At 44.8% G+C, this 22500-nt stretch overlaps 1 protein-coding gene across 1 annotated transcript in view; it reads right to left on the minus strand.

Annotated features, from left to right (window-relative positions):
- Nucleotides 1-4599: 4599 nt before the first annotated feature.
- Nucleotides 4600-22500, minus strand: part of LOC125039190 — a 19531-nt gene continuing 1630 nt past the window's right edge. Inside the window, exons 2-6 of the mRNA XM_047632971.1 lie at nucleotides 16791-17046; nucleotides 16421-16576; nucleotides 16190-16267; nucleotides 15948-16085; nucleotides 4600-4860 (exon numbers count right to left, since the gene is read on the minus strand). Of these exons, the coding sequence (XP_047488927.1) occupies nucleotides 4693-4860; nucleotides 15948-16085; nucleotides 16190-16267; nucleotides 16421-16576; nucleotides 16791-17045 (795 nt within the window). The 5' untranslated portion in view covers nucleotide 17046 and the 3' untranslated portion in view covers nucleotides 4600-4692. The remainder of the gene's footprint in view (nucleotides 4861-15947; nucleotides 16086-16189; nucleotides 16268-16420; nucleotides 16577-16790; nucleotides 17047-22500) is intronic.

Here is a 22500-nt window from a genome sequence, read left to right on the forward strand (position 1 = left end):
AGGGCCTCTCTCTTCTTTTTCTCCTACTCTCTCTCTCTCTCTCTCCCTCTCTCTCTCTCTTCTCTCTTTTCTCTCGGTGGGCCCCTCTCTCTCTCTCCTTCTCCTCTCTCTCTCTCTCGTGAGGGCCTCTCTTCTTCTCGTGAGGGTCTCCCTCTCTCTCTTCTCTCGTGAGGGCCTCCCCCTTCTCTCTCTCTCTCTCTCTTTGGGTTCTCTCTCTCTTCTCTCTCTGTGTTGAGGCCTCTCTCTCTCTCTTCTCTCTCTTCGGGGGCCTCTCTCTTCTCTCTCTCTCTCTCCTCTCTCTCTCTCTCTCCTTTGGGCCTCTCTCTTCTTCTCTCTCTCTCTCTCTCTCTCTCTCGTGAGGGCCTTTCTCTCTCTCTCTCTCTCTTCTCTCTCTCTCTCTCTCTCGTGAGGGCCTTTCTCTCTCTCTCTCTCTTCGTGAGGGCTCTCTCTCTCTCGTGGGGCTCTCCTTTTTCTCTCTCTCTCTCTCGTTGAGGGCCTCTCTCTCTCTCTCCTCCTCATTCTCCTCGTGACGGGCCTTCTCTCCTCTCTCGTGAGGGCCTCCTCTCTCTTCTCTCTCTCTCTCTCTTCTCTTGAGGCCCCTCTCTCTCTCTCTCTCGTAGGGAGGGCCTCTCTCCTCCTCTCTCTTCTCCTCTTCTCTCGTGAGGGCTCTCCTCTCTTCTCTCTCTCTCTCGTAGCCCCTCTCTCTCTCTCTCTCTCGTGGGCCTCTCTCTCTCTCTCTCTCTCTCTTTGGTGAGGGCCCCTCCTCTCTCTCTCTTCTCTCTCTCTCTCGTGAGGGCCTTTCTCTCTCTCTCTCTCTCGTGAGGGCCTTCTTCTCTCTTCTCTCTGGGCCTTCTCTCTCTCTCTCTCTCTCGTGAGGGCCTTTCTCTCTCTCTCGTGAGGGCTCTCTCTCTCTCTCTCTCGTGAGGGCCCTTCTCTCTCTCTCTCTCTCGTGAGGGCCTTCTCTCTCTCTCTCTCTTCTCGTGAGGGCCTTCCTCTCCTCCCTCTCTCTCTCTCTCTCTCGTGAGGGCCTCCTCTCTCTCTCTTCCTCTCTCGTGGGGCCTCTTCTCTCCTCTCTCTCTCTCTCTCGTGGAGGGCCTCTCTCTCTCTCTCTCTCTCTCCTCTCTCTCTCTCTCTGGGCCTCTCTCTTCTCTCTCTCTCTTGTGGGCCTTTTCTCTCTCTCTCTCTTCTCTCTGTGAGGGCCTCTCTCTCTCTCTCTCTCTCTCTCTCTCTCGTCTCTCTCTCTCTCTCTCTCTCTCTCTCTCTCTCTCTCTCGTGAGGGCCTCTCCTCTCTCTCTCTCTCTCTCTCTCTTCCCCTCTCTCTCTCTCTCTCTCTCTCTCTCTCTCTCTCGTGAGGGCCTCTCCTCTCTCTCTCTCTCCTCTCTCTCTCTCTCTCCGTGAGGGCCTCTCTCTCTCTCTCTCTCTCTCTCTCGGAGGGCCTCTTCTCTTCTCTCTCTCTCTCTACTCTCCTCTCTCTTTTCTCTCTCGTGAGGGCCTCTCTCTCTCTCTCTCTCTCTCTCTCTCTCTCGTGAGGGCCTCTCTCTCTCTCTCTCTCTCTCTCTCTCGTGAGGGCCTCTCTCTCTCTCTCTCTCTCTCTCTCTCTCGTGAGGGCCTCTCTCTCTCTCTCTCTCTCTCTCTCTCTCTCTCTCTCTCTCTCTCTCTCCTCTCTCGTGAGGGCCTCTCTCTCTCTCTCTCTCTCTCTCTCTCGTGAGGGCCTCTCTCTCTCTCTCTCTCTCTCTCTCTCTCGTGAGGGCCTCTCTCTCTCTCTCTCTCTCTCTCTCGTGAGGGCCTCTCTCTCTCTCTCTCTCTCTCTCGTGAGGGCCTCCTCTCTCTCTCTCTCTCTCTCGTGAGGGCCTCTCTCTCTCTCTCTCTCTCTCTCTCTCTCTCTCTCTCTCTCTCTCTCTCTCTCTCTCTCTCTCTCTCTCTCTCTCTCTCTCTCTCTCTCGTGAGGGCCTCTCTCTCTCTCTCTCTCTCTCTCTCTCTCTCTCTCTCTCTCTCGTGAGGGCCTCTCTCTCTCTCTCTCTTCTCTCTCGTAGGGCCTCTTCTCTCTCTCTTCCTCTCTCTCTCCTCTCTCTGGGCCTCTTCTCTTCTCTCTCTTCGTGAGGGCCCTCTCTCTCTCTCTCTCTGCCTCTTCTCTCTCTCGTGAGGGCCTCTCTTCTCTCTCCTCTCTCTCTCTTCTGAGGGCCTCTCTCTCTCTCTCTCTCTCTCTCGTGAGGGCCTCTCTCTCTCTCTCTCTCTCTCTCGTGAGGGCCTCTTCTCTTCTCCTCTCTCCCTCTCTCTCTCTCTCTCTCACCTCTCTCTCTCTCTCTCTCTCTCGAGGGCCTCTCTCTCCTCTCTCTCTCTCTCTCACCTCTCTCTCGAGGGCCTCTCTCTACTCTCTCTCTCTCTCTCTCTCGAGGCCTCTTCTCTCTCTCTCTCGAGGGCCTCTCTCTCTCTCTCTCTCTCAGGGCCTCTCTCTCTCTCTCTCTCTCGTAGGGCCTCTCTCTCTCTCTCTCTCTGAGGGCCTCTCTATCGTGGGCTCTCTCTCTCTCGTGAGGGCCCTCTCCTCTCTCTCTCGCTCTCTCTCATCTCGTGAGGGCCCCTCTCTCTCTCCTTCTCTCTCTCTCTCTCACTCGCTCTTCGTAGGGCCTCCTCTCTCTCTCTCTCTCTCTCTCTCTCGAGGGCTCTTCTCTCTCTCTCTCTCTCTCTCTCTCGAGGGCCTCTCTCTCTCTCTCTCTCTCTCTCTCTCTCTAGCCTTCCTCTCTCTCTCTCTCCTCTCTCTCGAGGGCCCTCTCTCTCTCTCTCACTCTCTCTAGCCTCTCTCTCTCTCGTGGGCATCTCTCTCTCTATGCCTCTCTCTCTCTCTCTCTCTCTGAGGGCCTCTCATCCTCTCTTCTCTCTCTCTCTCTCTCTCTCTCTCTCTCGTCCTCTCTCTCATCCACTCTCTCTCTAGCCTCTCTCTCTCTCTCTCTCTCTCGTGAGGGCCTCTCTCTCTCTCTCTCTCTCTCTCGAGGGCTCTCTCTCTCTCTTCTTCTCGAGGGCCTCTCTCTCTCTCTCTCTCTCTCGAGGGCCTCTCTCTCTCTCTCTCTCTCTCGAGGGCCCCTCTCTCTCTCTCTCTCTCTCTCTCGAGGGTCTCTCTCTCTCTCTCTCTCTCTCTCTCTCTCGAGGGCCTCTCTCTCTCTCTCTCTCTCTCTCTCGAGGGCCTCTCTCTCTCTCTCTCTCTCTCTCTCGAGGGCCTCTCTCTCTCTCTCTCTCTCTCTCTCTCGAGGGCCTCTCTCTCTCTCTCTCTCTCTCTCGAGGGCCTCTCTCTCTCTCTCTCTCGTGAGGGCCTCTCTCTCTCTCTCTCTCGTGAGGGCCTCTCTCTCTCTCTCTCGTGAGGGCCTCTCTCTCTCTCTCTCTCTCGTGAGGGCCTCTCTCTCTCTCTCTCTCGTGAGGGCCTCTCTCTCTCTCTCTCTCTCTCTCTCGTGAGGGCCTCTCTCTCTCTCTCTCTCTCTCTCTCGAGGGCCTCTCTCTCTCTCTCTCTCTCTCGAGGGCCTCTCTCTCTCTCTCTCTCTCTCTCGAGGGCCTCTCTCTCTCTCTCTCTCTCTCTCTCTCTCTCTCTCGAGGGCCTCTCTCTCTCTCTCTCTCTCTCTCTCTCTCTCTCTCTCTCTCTCTCGAGGGCCTCTCTCTCTCTCTCTCTCTCTCGAGGGCCTCTCTCTCTCTCTCTCTCTCTCTCTTCTCTCTCTCTCTCTCTCTCTCTCTCTCTCTCTCTCGAGGGCCTCTCTCTCTCTCTCTCTCTCTCTCTCTCTCGAGGGCCTCTCTCTCTCTCTCTCTCTCTCTCGAGGGCCTCTCTCTCTCTCTCTCTCTCTCTCTCTCTCTCTCTCTCTCTCTCTCTCTCTCGAGGGCCTCTCTCTCTCTCTCTCTCTCTCGAGGGCCTCTCTCTCTCTCTCTCTCTCTCTCTCTCTCGAGGGCCTCTCTCTCTCTCTCTCTCTCTCTCTCTCTCTCTCTCTCTCTCTCTCTCGAGGGCCTCTCTCTCTCTCTCTCTCTCTCTCTCTCGAGGGCCTCTCTCTCTCTCTCTCTCTCTCTCTCGAGGGCCTCTCTCTCTCTCTCTCTCTCTCTCGAGGGCCTCTCTCTCTCTCTCTCTCTCTCTCTCGAGGGCCTCTCTCTCTCTCTCGTGAGGGCCTCTCTCTCTCTCTCGTGAGGGCCTCTCTCTCTCTCTCGTGAGGGCCTCTCTCTCTCTCTCTCGTGAGGGCCTCTCTCTCTCTCTCTCGTGAGGGCCTCTCTCTCTCTCTCTCGCGAGGGCCTTTTTTTCTCTCTCTCTCTCTCTCCCTCTTTCTTCTTAAAAGGAGAGAGAGAGAGAGAGAGAGAGAGAGAGAGAGAGAGAGAGAGAGAGAGAGAGAGAGAGAGAGAGAGAGAGAGAGAGAGAGAGAGAGAGAAATCTTGGTTGTCTGTCTGACACCATATGCTTCTTTCCACACACTATTGTAGGACCCATATCTCCTGTTCTTATACTATTTACATCAGCTGTGTAAATACCGTTTCTTAGACATTACATGCGCATGAATATTGGAATGGTAAGTCTTTAAATGTGTTGAATAGAAGGATTATTGGGTCCCCAAAGACTAGGTTTTATATTTTACAAAGTAAAAGTTAAAAATATTTTTATTATCTTTAAAAATCAGTGAAATAAAATCGATGCCATATACAATATTTACAAAGCAGTAACTATACAGTATATCAATAATATCCTGGTTTAGTACAGATGGTCTCATAGACTTTGTTGGTGACGGTGGTGGTCTGGGTGTGGTAGTGTGGTACATAGTGTGTGGAAGTGATAAGGCTAAGCTGAGGCGCCTCGACCCACAGATTCGTTGTCACATACACAGGCTGTGTCACAACCTCTACCTGTAAAGAGAAGATTCTCATGACATCTGGGGAAACATGTGTTCTCTAACTAGTTGGGAGATCCATAGGCCAGCCAGAAAGATCCTTTTTGCCTACACCAAGATTCTACTCACTCCAAGCAGAAAATCTCGTTATACTGATCTCAATCTCAGGAGAATCCGACGACAGGAGAAGGGTCTTAGAATGGGCTTTAACACTCACAAAGGTAGTTAAGAGTACTTGCACAGAAAGGAATATGTCGATAGTCTTCAAACATACGACCGCACTCTTTACCCCAACCCCTCTGCAGAGGCATTCACTAATTTCACGATTACCTATCCCGAGGGACCTGGTAAGAAGCAATAAAGAAAAGTCACCTTGCCTTGTTATATCACCTGTGGGCGAGGGTGAGGACAGACGGGGAGGAGACTATGTTTAATGGTTAATGGTTAAAAGCAAAATAAATGTGCTAAACATCTAAGGTCATGTAGCACTATAGTAAATGGTAATGAAGGGTGGTTGAGTTAGTGATTATTTGTCAAAGTTGGGCAAAGGAATTGACGAGTAAATGGGTTAAGGTTGGGTAAGGTAATGTATAGGGGTTAGATCAAGTGAAGGATGTATATGCGTTTGAGGAAGGAAAACAGGTTGTCAAAGCAGAAAGTGAGAGATTCTGTAAGGATGTCTGATAAGTTGGGATGTCTATGTAGGGAGGACGTGGGCATGACAATAGAATATGTGGGACTGAAAGAGGAACATTCGGAAACCGCGAATGTATCAATGAAGGATAGTTATACTTTCGTTGATTTACTGGCAAAGATTGCAGTGCGTGTTGGAGAATTTGAAGGGGTAGGTGCTAGAGGGTGGGATAAAGAATGAGGTTTGGGAGGTGGTGTTGTATCAGGAAGGGTGTCGGGAGGTAGAGGGTCTGGGGAAGAGGGTACTTGTGACATGAGGGATTCACGTGTGTATCCAGGAGGGAGTGGAAGGGATAGAAGTGATTGTGGGAGGGTTAATATAGGTGGGGCTGGAGTCGGGGGGAATGGGTTTTGTTGGGATGGGGTAGGAGGATTGGGTGTAGGGAGAATATGAGTAGGAGAAGGATGGATATCGGCAGTTGTAGAATTTAAAGGTGACCGAGTATTAGTTTGGGACTCGATTATGTAGTTCTGGATATCTTCAAGAGTTTCTGTATTGGAGTTGGTTGGGGTGTTTTGTGAGATAAAGGTTTTCTTGTGAGGGGGGGAAGATAAGTCTGGTGTCTGATAAATAGGGGCAAAGGAAGGTGGAGGTGATTGTGTGGTAGGGGAAGAGGGGGTGGAACGTTTATTCTGTTTGCTGCGGGTAGTGTGGGGAGGGAGAGGGGAAGGTGTTGGGGCTGTAGTAGAGATTGGAGTGTCTGGATTTAGGATGGCAAAAGAATTTGACTGGGGAAGGTAGGAGGTAGAAAAGGGAAAGTTAGATGTAGGGGGGTTATGTTTAGGAGAAGGTGTAGGAGCTACGGGGGTAGGGGGAGTGGCAGAGTGAGCAACATTACTAGAGTAGGGGGTAAGAGAAAAACCTCGTCGACGAGCCTCTTGTCTGGCTTCACGTAGAGTGAGTCCAAGTCTGAATCTGAGAGTTGCTACCTCACTCAAATTTGTAGGTGGGGCAGCCTCTATAAAATACATTATGGGGGCCGCCACAGTTTGCACATGTGCGTGATTGTGCAGAGCAGTTTGATCGAGTATGGCCAGGTTGGGCACATAGCGGGCATCTAGCTGTGGAATGACAGTGTTTGGCTGGGTGTCCTAAACGCCAACAATTTTGACACTGACGAGAAGGACAGGTAGGGATTCCCCACCTATGTAAACATTAAAGGGAAAGTCATGTCTACGGAAAGTAATTTTGGCAATGTTAATGGATTTCTTACGATTTCCTCTGGGAGGAATGGAGTAGCATTGTATATATGTTGCATCATAGTCTGTGATACAGGCGAATAAGTCCTCTCAACAATCTGACCATTCTTTGTCATAGATTGGGCAATCTGTTGGGGAGATAGAGACAGTTCCGGTGCAAGTATTGAGGGTTGGATGAGGTTCTGTAGGGATGGGATTACCACATAGATCAGTTAGTTTTGTTAATGCTATAGCTTGGTTTTCAGTTGTTACTGTGCCGAGACGGGAGTGGTCGGGTCGGCTACGGAAAGAGACTTTGCCTACTTGTTTTTCGAGGCATTGCTGGAAGAGGAGGGGGTTTTTAGAGTAGGGAGCTGTGGGAGCGATCACGAAAAATTGGTCCCATTTGGCTGGGCTAAATAGAGTATTTAGGATTCTTGTAGAGGTGGGGGTAGAAGAAGTGCGGGGACGTGTGGAGGAGGGAGTAGTGTTGAGGGGGGTAGTGTTATGGGGAGGTGGGCAATAAGGTTGTAAGGTAGTAATAAGGGGAGATGAGGTGGTTGATGAAGATTGTGGGAATAAAGGTGTTGAAGTTGAGCATGTTGGGAGAGTAGAAACTTCTCCTGGGGGTTGGTTGTTGATTAGGGTTGATACTGTACTAGTATGCATTGATGAGGGGGTAGTTGTTGCGGTGTTCAGAGCCGTGGTCAAAGGAGAGCCGGGATTGGGGCTATTTGATAAAGGGGCATGCCTCATTGCCCCTAAGAGTGGGGTTACGTCTTCATTATTGGCCATGATAAGCCTGGAGTATGTTGGGGAGAAAAATAGTCCACCCCTCAGGGTCCCCTTGAGGGGTAAGGGCCAGGTATGGCAGGGGAATATCGTGCCCATGGTTCCCTCAGGCCGTTCAGGACTGACAAAGTCAGCCTTTCATCCTTACAGCATATATGATATGATATTTGATATGATGTGGACATAGGGGCGTAGCCGGCTAGAGTATTCTCCTGCTCATTGCCGGGGATTCCAATATGGCGTGGCACCCAGTCATATTGATTGTTTTATGGCGTGTGGACTGATAAAACAACCAGTTTTGGATCTTACAAACAAGGGGGTTGGTTGAGTGTATTGACTTTTGAGAGTTAGTGAGTTACAGGAGTCAGTAAAAATTGTGAAAGAGGAAGAGGGGAGTATGTGTTTAAAGGCAAAAAGGAGTGCATAGAGTTCTGTAGTAAGGACACTGGATTCAGGAGGGAGGGGGTATTTGAAAGTACAAGTTGGGAAGGTTACTACAAAACCAACACTGGAGGTGGATTTAGAGCCATCAAAGTAAACATGAATACTGGAGGATTGAATGGAGACATGGTCAAGGAAATGGGTAAGAAGGACAGCAGGAGGAATATTTGATTTTGGTGGGTCAGGGAATATCGAGGAGCAAATTTGGGGGTAAGGTATAAGCCATGGAGGGACAGAATGGACAGAAATCCGGGGAGGTCGGAGATGGGGAAAAGGAGAATGGGAGGAGGGTATCCATGCGAGTGGAGAAAGGAGTAGGTAATCGTGGAGAAGCAGCAAAGGTAGAAAGAAGGGATCGTGGGATAGTTTATTGAGGGAAGGTTAGTGGATCTGAGCATAGCATTGGAGAGAGAAGTCGTCGAGAGAGATGGTATGCCTGATTCAGTCTACAGGCTCTCAACTGGAGAGGAATGGAAGACACCTAGGGCTAAGCGAGGACCACAGTGATGGATTGAATCAAAATGGGCAAGGAGAGAAGTTAAGGCAGAGGAGTAGATATGGCATCCATGATTGAGAGTGGAGAGGATCAAGGTAACATGAAGATGAAGGAGAGTTTTGCGATCTGAGCCCCAGGATATATGGGATAGGGTTTGTAAGATTCGGAGACGGCAGTGGGCTTTTTCTTTACTGTAAAGGATATGGTCTTGCCAGGACAGTTTGGAGTAAAAAATAATGTCTAGGAATTTGCCAGAAGAACGGTGTTGGAGTGGAGTGGCATATAAGAAGAGTGGAGGTTGAGGACCTACACGTGTGCGAGAGAAAAGGATGGAGAAAGATTTGGAGGTAGCATGCGGAAGCTATGGTTTGTGGCCCACGAAGTTACTAGTGATATTGCAGACTGAAGAAATTGGTAGAGATTTGGTATGGATCTGGCAGAGGCATAGATGGTTAAATCATCAACATAAGAGTGATGACCGGGCTCCTGGTGGTATACTGTACTAGTAGGCATTGAGGAGGGGGTAGTTGTTGTAGTGTTCGGAGCCTTGGGTCAGGGAATCGGGATTGGGGCTATTTAATGAAGGGGCAAGCCTCATTGCCCCTAAAAGTGGAATAACATCTTCATTATTGGCCATGGTAAGCCTGGGGTATGTTTGGGAGAAAAAAAAGTCCACCCCTCAGGGTCCCCTTGAGGGGTAAGGTAGGGGAATACCGTGCCCATGGCTCCCCGAGGCCGTTTAGGACTGGCACAAAGTCAGCCTTTTACCTTTCAGCACGGCTCTCACACCTTAGGAAGTGGATAGTAGAAGGGATTGGTGAAGGGACAAACGAAAAGTATGAGTGGAAAAAAGACCATGCAAAATTAGTGGAGTCGAGGGCTGAGTCCCAAGGTTGGGGAGTTCCCCATCATTGGGTCTCAGTCTCCGCCTCCTAAGCCCCCCCCGCGACAACAACGGGTAAGGGATTGGGGGGGGGGCCCTTGAGGGGTAAGGGCTAGACATCTAGCCCTCTCTGAGTCTAGCCGCTGTGGTGATCAGACGTGCTTTTGCCTCCTCTCAGCCGCAGCCCCGCAACTCGGCAAATCATGCGTTCTCATGCTCCTACAGTGTTATAGGGTAATCTGACCCCTCCCCTCGGGTTTGAGGGGGCTAATCAGGGGGCGTCCCTGGTGCTTCCTCGGGCAGCTTGCACGAGCTCTTATCCCCAGGGAGAAAGGGGACCCTTGGCCCAGGGTAATGTGCTCCCCTCCCAGGGTACCGGGACCTCAGCCCTAGGATATGGGCCCCCCGCCCACAAAGATGGCAGCCAGGGTCAAGGCCGTCCCCAGGCCCAGGGTGAGGGGCCCCTTCACAGTAACAGCAATGATACAACTGCAAACAGTGTAAATCAATTTGATAAAGCAATCTATCAATTCGGCAGTGTAACAATATTGCTAAACAATTCTGTGTTTCGTTGCTATTAACAGTCATGGCCAAGGACGGTCATCTGTGATCAAATAAAAAATATTACAGGCCGGCTGAAATCGAACAAGCCCATAACATTGTAATCAGTTTGTCCGACTCTAGAAAACCCAGGAACACGACACGGGACACCAAGTGGATGATAAACATTATCGTGCACCTAAGAAATCAGTTATTTCTACTTTTGTAATTTTTTTCCAAAAAAGTACAGACCAAGAAACACAGACCTGTAATGGGCCCTCCTTCACTGATCAAAATCTGATCGAGAACAAAATCGGCTTGTTTATCGGAATGTTCTCCGAACAGCAATTGTCCATAAATAAAAATCATTGGGCAAAAGCAAGCAGAGGGCACATCGGTCACACAAGAACCCCCCTACCCCCATCCCCCGCCCGTGATCAGACCACGTACGAAACCTTCCCTGTCGCATCTCCTCCTCCAGTCACAACGTCCCCTACCTCCACCCCAAACCCCTACTCCATACCTTCCAAACCCCTCCTCCACACCTCCCACGCCCATACCCACGATCGGCAGTGCTCTCCCAGAACCCTCCCCTTTCTCCCTGCCCGCGGCCAGCCAGCTGACTCGCGCCCTTGCCGACTCGCCGGCCTTCAACTATGCCGAGCCATCCACGTGCCCCTCGCCCGGCGCTCCTAGCCAGCAGACCCCGGCCCATACAGATTCCCCCGCCTCCCCCAAGTTCACTCCTGCCGTCAGACCCAAAACCAACATGCCAAAGAAGACCAAGGCTGAAGCTTCTACACAAGTAACACCTAAACGGAGCTTTAGAAAAAAAAAAAAAAAAAAAAAAAAAAAAAAAAACAGAACAGGAATAACAAGCCAACCGAACAACTCGACCCCAACCGCCACTTGGAGGAAACAGCCCAGCAGCAGGCGCAAGGGGCTACCGCCCTACCCACTGCCCCCCCACCTCCAGCAGTGCCACTAGTCATCATTAACAACTATGCAGAACGGTCCACACAAGATGATGTTGAAGACGGTTACAAAAAAGTCATATCGAGAAACCAGAGAAGAAAAGACAAACAAGACCGAGAACACCAAAGCCGCTAAAGGGAGCAGATCGTCCAGACACAGTCTACCTTTACATCACCAGTTGTCACCCAGACACTAACGAAGAGGACATTGAACACTTATCAGAAAAGTTTCAAAACATTTCTAGTGTAAAAGCCCACAAGACAGTGATGACACATGCCTACTACACCAGCTTTGCGGTGTCAGTAAGGGGAAAGGACAAAGCCCGAGCTAGTTATAGACTGATCATTTCCCGACAATGTTAAAGTGTTCCTAAATAAAAATAAGTACAAGCGCGATCAGAATGTTTGATAAGGCAACGCCTTCAGCGTTACCAGTGACTAGATCGCATAGTGCCATAAAAATAGAACATATAAATGCGCAGTCTCTCCTCGGACATTTTGAAGAAATTAAAATGCTAGTTGAGGAGAGAATCAGACATATGCACAAGTGAAACATGGCTCCACCAGGAAATGGTTAGTAATTTCATAAATATTCCAAATTTTAATGTTTATAGATGTGATGCAGGGCGAGGAGGAGGAGTATGTATATATGTACGGGATACCCTGAAGTCAAACAGGATATCTACTACAGCAGTTAACAATATTGCCGTAGAAGAGGTCTGGGTTACTGTACAAAGCAACATGCTACCTTCCTTTATTATTGGCGCTGTCTATAGGCACCCCTATGCTACCTCGGACTCTTTTGAATACATTGAAAAGGTTTTCAGAGAAATGTCTTTAAAAAAGAAACCGTTTTTCATCCTAGGTGACCTAAATGATTTAACAGAATCTAACGCTAAGTTACCTAAGATGATAAAGAAAAATAAATTAGAACAAATAATAGATAATCCTACACGAATTACAGAAAACACCTCTTCTCTATTAGATTCAATAATAACTAACAGATCAGACCTCATCCTCCACTTCGATGTCATCCCGTTCCATGTTGCTGACCATGAACTCATCACGATAACGTTAAATATAAAGAAAACCAAGAGACACCCAGTAATAATTTTTTTTCGCGATTTCAAACACTACGATCCTCAATCTTTCTGCGAGCTCATCTTGTCTAAAGAAATGATTATCAGATATTTAATTGACATAATGTAAACAACCAAGTAACTATCCTAACGGACGTTATTAAAAGCAGTATTGATACGCTGGCTCCCTACGTAACACGAACCGTCAGACGTCCCCCTGCTCCATGGATAAATGATATCAAGAGAGCCATTAGCGATAGAAATAATGCTCACCAAACTCTTAAAAGTAACACAAATGAGGCTGCCTTTCATATAGATTACAAAGCAAAAAAGAAAAATGTAAAATTGCTAATTCAATGTGCAAAAAGAAATTACTTCAGAAATAAATTCACAGAATATAAGAACTCTGATAAAACATGGAAAATTGTTAGAACACTAGTGCCTCACAACAATCACCTCACTAGAGATTGCACAAGTCCCATACAAAGAACAGACCATTTTAATGACTTTTTTCAAAAATTGGTAAACTAACTTGCGAGAAAACAATTGCTTCTACATTACAACTAAATACAGATCGGACAAGGATTACAACTATTTTTTTCGGACCACAACCAGTGGACGTGCAAACAATATCAATATAACTCTACATTAATTAACAGTCATTATTAAAACCTTTCACTGGTTTCTTTCCATCGCTTTGGAAACATGGTATAGTAACACCAATTTTCAAGTCGGGGGATATAGACGATGTCAATTATTGCCCTATTACTATACTCCCTATATTATCCAAAATTCTTGAAAAAATTGTAGCAAATCAACTGACGAGTTTCCTAGAGGCCAAGAACTTATTATCTAAAACACAACATGGTTTTAGAAATAGGTTATCAACTGAGACAGCTTTACTGCAAATCACTGATGAAATTTATAACACTGACAAACATCAGGTAAATTTACTCACACTATGCGACCTTTCTAAGGCTTTTGATAGTGTTAACCATGAAATTCTCCTTAACAAATTAGTAAATCATAAAATTGATACCTTTTGGTTTAAAAGTTATTTATATACAAGGGCCCAATCGGTAAGAATCAATAATAGTATGTCATCAAAACAAGAAGTACGTTTTGGTGTTCTGCAAGGATCTATTTTAGGTGCGATTATTTAAAATTTTCACAAATGATTTATCAACAATAGCCCATAACTGCCTTCTAGTGCAGTACGCCGTTGATTCACAGTTTCTTCATAGTGATTCAGTAAACAACTTAAATACATAAATAAGAAACGTGCAAGATACTCTTAACACAAGCAAAATTATATTTTGACACTAATGGCCTTAAACTAAACCCACATAAAACTCAATGTATATTCATAGGTAGTCGGTAGAACATTGCTAAAATTCCCAGTGACAATCATGGAATTTGAAGGCTGCTCTATCAAACCGAGTACTTCAGTGAATAATCTAGGAGTAAAATTAGACAGATTCATGACATTTGATCCACACGTTGACAAAATACACAGGGAAGTAGTGGGTATCCTGGTATATCTTTATCACATAAGAAATCAGATCACTACTGAAACTAGAATCTTGGTTGTACAAACTCTAGCTCTAAGCATTTAACTACTGTTCAAACATTTGGGGTTCGACTAACAAAACCCAGATGCAAAAAGTGCAACAATTACAAAATTTTACTGCCAGAGTAGCACTAGGTAATATCAGTAAACTTGATCACATCACCCCGCATATCAAAAACTTTAAATGGTTAAAAGTTCACTCTAAATGCAGCTATGACACGTGTATTTATTTATAAACTCATTCATGGGAGTTATCCGAAATGGTTAATGCCCTTGCAAACCGTAGGGAACACATCAGGTGTCCGGACACGCCAAGTAAATTCCCTTTTTGTCAAGAGATCGAATACCTATACAGGGGCATGACAAATAGAAATACGTGGACCCAAGTTATGGAACATGCTACCAGATAATATAAGAGACATTAACAGCTTCTGTGATTTTAAAACAAAATTAAAAGAACACCTGTTAAATACTTAAATGTAAATATATACATTTATGTAAAGAATAACCATTGTAATTTAATGGAATAGTGTTTTGACTTTGACCGACATCTAAAGCAGGGGAATACCGTGCCCATGGCTCCCCTCAGGCTGTTCAGGACTGGCACAAAATCAGCCTTTCATCCTTTCAGCACGGCTCTCACACCTTAGGAAGTGGATAGTAGAAGGGACAGAAACGAAAAAGTAGGAGGGGAAAAGACCATGCAAAATTAGTTGAGTCGAGGGCCGAGTCCCAAGGTTGGGGAGTTCCCCAGCATTGGGTCCCAGTCTCCTCCTCCTCAGCCCCCCCCCCCCCCCCCCCACGTCAACAACGGGCAAGGGATTGTGGGGCCAAATTAGAGAAATAACATTAAGAACTCTGACTGTGTGAGGGTGTTGTAGAATTAGTCTGAGCAGTGATATGCAGCGGATATTTTCGTCTTTTTACGGTAAAAGTTGGCAGTGTTCTTTTCCCTCTATCCTTTTTCCGTCGCTCTCGATAACATTAACCCTCTGATGCACGTTTGCCCTTTACGAGTACATTATTGAAACCTGTTGAAACACTGATTTCGTATCAAACTGTATGCCCTCAACTTCATACAGTTTGATACAATCAGGCCAGCCAATCAGAGCACGATATTTTTCAGATACATTTCCCAGAAAAGGACTTCTGGGAAATAACGTTTCTGTGCCTTTTTAGCAGTAAATCAAGTACATGTTCACTCTATATGGGTAAGATTTGAAGTCGATCATGACGGTCGCTGGAACCACATGGCAAGAATTTCCAAGGTGTCCAAGTCATTTGAAAAAAAGATTTCTCAGATTCAGTCAAAAAAAGATTCAGTCAAAAAACATTTAAACTTTCCACAGCCTTGCGAAACGGAGGGTGGTGTGTTTAAAACAATACAAGTTACAGATCAGTCCGGTACTCTTACCAGTTTATTTGAAGCTTCTGCAATGTTTTGCTTGAAAAAAAATCAAAAAAAAATCAAGCATATTAAGTACTTTATTAGTTTTCTATTGACTTTTTTTTAATGTGAAAAAAAAAAAAACTTTTCCAAAACTTTGGATGTCGGTACAAACTTCGATATCGTATTTAGTAGCAACCATGATGCAATTTGAAACAATGTATCAAAGTGTTAAGAGGTTTCGGGGGGTTACCTAAAACGCCTTAATCGCGGTTATTGATTTCTGGTAATGGTCATCTACCGACCTGAAATTAGCTACTTGTACCTTCTTCGGCAACTTGAGGCGTGGTGAGGGTTATTGGGAAGGGATGGAAGGATGTGGTGTGGTTGGAAGGGAAGGGGGGTCCCTCTCTCCGTACCTTGATAAGGGATTATCTGTTACGGTCATTAACTATATTACACTCTTTAGTTATGGTTTGATTACGCACCTGGAACACACCGTTATCGGACTAACACCTTGACCTATGTCATATCCGGAAACCAGCTGGGTGGTTTACTTTTACTCTCTTGACCCATTATCTCTTCAGGTGGTTATGTTGCATCGGGTAGCGAGGGCATTTCTTGTTTGTTTACTTGTCGGTCCTTATTTAGATAGAGGGTATTTCGCTCATGCTAAATCTGCTTTGAAATCATACATTTAGGGGCGAGTTTTAAGATCTGTAAATTGAACGCCATGGTGCGCTTGTGGTCAACAGTTCATGAGAACCATGATTTTGTTCACATGTCTACTACCCATAAACATGTAAACTGCCTCCACGACCCGCTACCGAACTTTATGCCAAAACTCCTATGCTGACAGTTGTACAGGAACTCCTCATGCACCACCACCTCCTTTAGCTGGGCATGTTTATAATTCAACTATGCCAACATATCAACAAAAGCCATAGCCGCGTCTCCCAGCCACAGGGAGGGGAAAATGCATAAAGCCCAGCATTTAGGGGTTAACACAGCCATATCATTCAACTATAACAGATACTGGTACTCAAAGATAAAAACAATGCAAACCCACCTCTTGAGTCCAGACTGTGGTGATACTAGTCACAGGTACATTCACCGTTTCCCAGGATGTCTCGTACTCGGTGAGGGTAATCCATTCAGCTTCAAAGGTTGTTGTAGTGATTGTATTTGTTAGTGTGTATGTTATAACCTGTTGAGCGAAGTGTTGTTATTAGTATTAGTTTATCATGAAAGTCATTGAAACTGCAATATACTGTATCAATTTTTATTTCAGATAAAGTTCTTTGAACTTACCTCAAGGTTAGTCTGGGTTATGGTGTATGTAACAGTGTCAATCCTAGCAGACATTACCGTTTTCTCCTCCGGCACTATCTGGAAAGTGGAATGGGAGTGGTGCAGAAAGGTTAATCTTTGCAACTGCTGGAATGAAGTATTTGGATACAGCATACGAGATCAGAAATGCAAGTTTCAACGGGAAGACAATACTAGTTTCACAGATGAAAATCACGCATAAGCATTACTCACAATAGTTTCGGTCTTGTAAATGGGCGGCGCTGGTATTGTAACAGTAGACCGATTTATCACTGTCACAGGATATTTCAAGGTTTCAGTCACATGGACAAATTCCGTTTTCTGTAATTTCTCCCATACTGTCACCAGAGAGTGCACAACCTGTTGCACCTGTTTATTGGGAAGAAAGAAGAATTCGTTTCTTTGACTTGTGATAACTTGCTAATCATCAAATTTAAGATACTGAAATTTAATTTTCATCTAAAAGATCCGAAATCAAAGGTCACATGATCTGAATAATACAACCCCTTTATCTTAGACACTTTAAAGCCTCAAAATTTAAACATGTCTGGCAACGAACCCAGAACCTAACAAGCACACTTACCACTGCTTCTTCCCACACAGGTTTTATGTACAGTGGGCAGATAGGTTCATTCACATACTTCTGGGGAACATATCCATAAGGGCTCTGTCCATAGGTGTTGTGTTCGATGGGTACTAAGTAGGGGTCGATGGTATCATCGAGATGGTCCTTTACGTTTGTCACCACCACGTCAACTGCTTCCAGATTAAATGGGAAGATTGCACTGCATCTAGACGCCGCCATCGCTATGACTATTACAGTTAAGAGGCGAGCCATGCTGAGGACAAAAGGCAAAGCATCTATATACAACTGTAATGACAAGCATCAACTAATTAGTATTCTTTAACAAGTTGCTACAAATTGTTAATGATCAATATTACAATAAATATTAGATAAAATTTAATCAGTCATATGTTATTCTTGTTTGAAGGTCAGATTATCCTCCCATAAGCACTTGTGTTGGAAACAAACAAATGCCATATTCCATCCTTACAGCAAAGGTAACATTCCATGAATTCTGAAATGAAAAATTACAGCACTCAGGCACCACATCGCCACGCACGCACGCACTCTGCCTTTCTATTTTCTGGTGACACCCCCAACACAGTAGTCATTCTTTTAAACAATGCCAGTTTTATTGATAACTTTTTTCGTTTAATTTTGGACTATGACAATCTAGTCTTCCCGGACATTACTTACATTAGGTTTATTCTTGTGGGATGAGAACGAATCTCATGATCAATTCCGTCGCATTCATCAACCGAAAACTTGATGTGATCCGATAGCAGGGGAGGATATATGGCATCAGAAATTGTAGGGTAAAACAGGCTAAAATAAGAACAGAAAAATGCATAAAACCAGCACAAAAACGCTTAAAAATCGGCCAATGAAACGAAAGACGTCCACGCCATCTTTAAAATTCTACGGAATTGAATTGCTTGGTTTCTGATCCCTTTTTTCGGCTCAAATATCAGGCTGTGATAGATACTATCTATTATGTCTGCATATCCACTATATGGCTTTAAAAAGGACCCGGAATCGACGCAAAACCTAAAACGAAACATTTATCACCGGAGCTATCTAGGAATAGATGTCCCATGGCCTGTCAAATCTCGCATACCCAGAATACAGAATAGCGTAAATAATTACTGAAACACGTAAACGTAGTACAATAAAACTTTTAAAAAATGCATCACAACGGTGATTTAGGAATAACAGACTTTGGTAATTGTAAAATTGTTCTCACAATTGCCTAGTAATACATAGACTACTTGACAAATGCGTTTTGATCCTCGAAACGTAAACATGATGGGTCGATCTTCTCTCATCTCAGTCGTGTATCACCTTTAATTTCGATCTGCGCATCTTTTGTCACTGATGAAAAGCGTCTTAAATTTCGTCAAGGTAACCACTCCACACACTTTTTAATGTAATCCTTATTGTCAGACGGAAATTTTCCTTTTTTTAAGTTTCTAGAGGAAGTCCTTAACCTGGGGGCCTGGACAAAATACCCATCATGGTACCCTGTAAACCCTGCAATACTATACCGTTTAAGGGCATGCAGTATTCGGTAGCGGGGCTGGGGTTTGGCCCCGGGATAGAAAGGGTTGATGCAGCGATCTTTGAGGGAGTTTGTGTGTTTACTCGAGTCGAGGACTTTCTTAGAAAGATAGAGTTCTTTTGTAAACGTTTACTGACAATTCTTGTATAGTATGAATAGTGACATCTCTTTCTACGACAAACCCCAGAACGCCGCAATTTTATAGTCCCCTTGAATAGGCTTATCTGGTGAGAGCTTTAGAGCATCTACACAGATCATTTCGCGCAAAATTATGAGTCGAAAACTGCTTGGAAAATTGCTGGCGAGATTTAAGGATTTGCTCCAACCTTTTTAGGTTTTATTACTGAATGGGCATCGAATACCGATTAATTTAAGGAAAAGCCTCGAGCAGGTGAGGATGTCCTTTAACCTCCGTCAGTTGTACGAATTGTTTGAGGTCTAATTAAACTTATTTAATTTATATATACATATATATACACACACATACATATACGCATATTTATATTTTTTTTCTTTCTTTGGGGGGGGGGGGTGAACTAGGCACAGATTTCTGAAAACCTTTTGGAATATTCCTTGGCTGTTTAGCATTATGCTGTTGTAATACATTACATCTGACTTGTTGACAAGTGACGTAACTTATTCCCCCCCCCCCCCCCCCCAAGGAAGATTTAACCATGTGAGGCGGTGTGAGAGATTTACAGTACATTAAATAAAAGTTTAAAATAAAGGTTTCTGGTAAGGGCGGCAAATTCTTACGAAACCTACATTTTCGGTTAATTTTCCGACTATGACAATCGTGTCTTCCCTGACAATGTTTATATCATCAGATTTGTTCCCGTGTGATGAGAGCGAATCTGAAGATCATCTCCGTCGCATTCTCCAGCCGACAATATTGATGTGATTTTATAAGTCCCGATAGCAGAGAAGAGCATTATGTAGATCAAGGAAATTATGGGGTAAAACAGGCTGGAAAAAAAAAAAAAAAATATGTAAAACAAGCACAAAAAAACGCTTAAAATCGACTAATGAAACTCTACGGGCATCCCCGTCTATTGAACCAAGGGTCACGGGTCATTTTCTGCGATTCACAGTGTTCTCCAGGCTCTGAACACACTAGACAAAGGTGCGGGAAATATTGCAAATGACATCAGGATAAACGTGTATCGTGCAAAAGAACGAGGCCATAATATACGTTTTGTGTGGATTCCATCGCATGTTGGAATCCCTAGGCATGATCATGCTGATCGCCTAGCAAAGTCAGCATGTGACAAACAAAGTGTGGACATAGATCTTGGGATACCTCTTTCTAGGATTTTCTACATCATTAGAGCTTCCTTCAGAGAGGAACAAGACAGTGTGATGTGACTGCAAGAATCAGGCTTGGATAGAGATTGTATTGGCAGGTCAGTACAGTTTGTAATGTCGAAGATACTAAGTGTAAGCTGTGTAATGAAGAACATGAGCGAACACTTGTACATTATATCTCAGAGTGCCATGTGATACAGCCTTTCAGGCCACCTAGCATGAGGTACGGAGAACTATGTAACTACTTCATATCATCTGAAGATATACTTATGTTGTATCCTAAATTTGGAATGTAGTATCACATAACCTAATATAAAATGTATTAATGCTTTCCCACGCCCAAGCTATATGCCGGCGTGGCAGATGAGTGGATAAAGGACTGTGCAATTGTTCCTTTCCTTAAACTGATAAAGTATTCATAGCAATGTTATAGGCTAAAATTAAAATGTAACACTATGTAATGTTATGACCATGCATTAAATGTACCACAGCTTGCCCACGCCTGTGCAGTTAGCCAGGGTGGTAAATAAAGGACTAAACTAAACTAAACCACAGGCCGACGCGCCCACTTTCGAAAAACTTTACGGGAATCAAACCCATCGTTCGGTGAAAATTTACGGGATTTCACATAATCCAGATCCCCTGTGGTAATCTTACAGTGCGTCCTAACCAACAACCAGCCTAACCTTAACCCTGTGGGATTTATACACTACGATCTATATATTCCCTGGACCCCCGTGGTATTATATGCGTCTAGCCAGGGGGCTCTACCCATTGGCCCTTTTTAGTAATATATACGCCTAGCTTTAGGAAAATACGATCTATATATTATCTAGCCTGGACCCCAAGGGTAAAACCACATACATTTATATAGCGAAACCCCGAACTTTTCTTCGTTTCCTTCTATGGTCAGAATTGCTTGGTTTCTAATCCCTTTTGATTCATGTTACCGAGAGCGACGCACGGAGATAATGGGAAATGGACATTATCATCTTATAGAGCATAAAAAAGAGAGTGGGAGGCAATAGAGGCACATCTGCAGCAGCCTTACTTATTGGGAAATCACGAACATATCTTCTGCATGTCACCGCTCACACTAAGTGTTAATAATGGGAGCACTTAACCGGTAAATGTTAAGTTTCATCCAGCCTCCGACTTTCGAAACCACTTTTTTTGGAGTGTAATCTCCCCTCGTAGTTTAACGCTGTTATGCTGTTGCTTTCCGTCGCATTTGACTCGTTGATGAGAAGCGGAACTTGTATTCCCCGACGGCAAAGTTGATCAAATGTGTAAGATTCGGCTTCGCACTGTATTAAGGGGGGGTAATTAGCATGATTTACACACAGAAAAACAAGAAAAACACTAAATTAACTTAAAATCGGGTTTGTTGAAACTCTACGGGGACAGTGGCCATGTTTCACCTATGCAATTACGGTATACAATTCGGCGGTTAAATCCAGGATTATTTTTTGCCTGATTGACGGACAATACAAATGAATCAAACCATGTTTGGGCACAATCAACTTTTCAATATGAAAATGCGTTTCGAAAGTTTCCAGATGACCGTTTCAAATTCATACACAAGCTTCATTAATAGTTCCTCAAATAACAACGGTATTTTGATTGACTGCGATAATAAATACAAAGCAAAGAAACAAAAAAAAGCGCTACTGACAGTTACGTGTCGCGCAAAGCAAAGAAACAAAAAAAAGCGCTACTGACAGTTACGTGTCGCGCACGGAGACCGTGCCGCAACGGCACACGCAGTCTCCGTGAATTTTATTCTCAAACAAAAAACTTACACATTTTTGTAACACACCTTGCAAACTTTAGTGATGATTGTCGTCAAATATGGTAACCGTTCAATACTTATACTTGTCTTAAAATGTAAGATGGAACTTATTGACCTTTGCCTGAGCCGAAAATACTTCGGAGGCCGTGGCGAGGCTTCAGGCCGCGCAGCCAAGCCTTATTGCTCGTCCCGCGGAATTATGAAAGCTTTAGCCTGATTTCGTCGCGCGCGGCCACGACACCCACTGCGGTCGGTTGCAATAGCCAAATCGGAAATAATTTGTATTAATAATGCATGTATTATTATCCTATTAAAAGTATGCATTTTTATTACATTAATTGGCTTATTACTTGAAATGTACTTCGTGCAATAACTATGTAGATTTCGCCGGTTCTCGTTAAACGTTACTTAAATTTTACTAACCTTATATCGTCCCGTCTCCGTTATTAAGTTTTACAATAACACGTCCTCGGCGTAGCAATATTTCCAGTTATACGTGTATTTCGCAATTTGTAAACATTTCTGCCGGCTACTATATTTTTTTTTCACACGTACACTTCCTTGACCACCGGACAGATACACACTAAAGGTTTTCCATGGGCGAGGGCAGGGCTTTCCGAAAAAACTGTTTTTGATTGGTCAGAAAACTGTGACGTCATTGCCTGAAGTTTTCATTGGCTAGAATTTCTCAGTCTGTAATCGCCAAGTTGTCAGTAATTGGTCGTTATACATGGTGTCCTTGTCTTACTGTTTCACACATTAATAATTTATTATCGGTATTTCAGAAGAAATATGTCTTTACGTGCGCGAAAAAAGGTATTTGCTTTGTATTAGGTTTTATTTTACCATATGCATACAAGCAATCAGGTAAGTGTGACCTCTTACCCGATTTTAATCGCTCTCTGAAGAACTACCATCCAGAGGAACTGTGTGTGTGGGGGGGGGGGCAGGTGACGGAAGAATTCTTTCTTTCCCGCCTTGCGGCGTGTATAATTCTGCCGCTTGTGAAAAACATGAATTAATCAATTCTTTTTCAACACCATGTAACCATGGTGTTGTAGGTTACGGTAGGC

The sequence above is a fragment of the Penaeus chinensis genome, chromosome 26, assembly GCF_019202785.1.
Source record: "Penaeus chinensis breed Huanghai No. 1 chromosome 26, ASM1920278v2, whole genome shotgun sequence".
In the NCBI taxonomy this organism is placed as follows: Eukaryota; Metazoa; Arthropoda; class Malacostraca; order Decapoda; family Penaeidae; genus Penaeus; species Penaeus chinensis.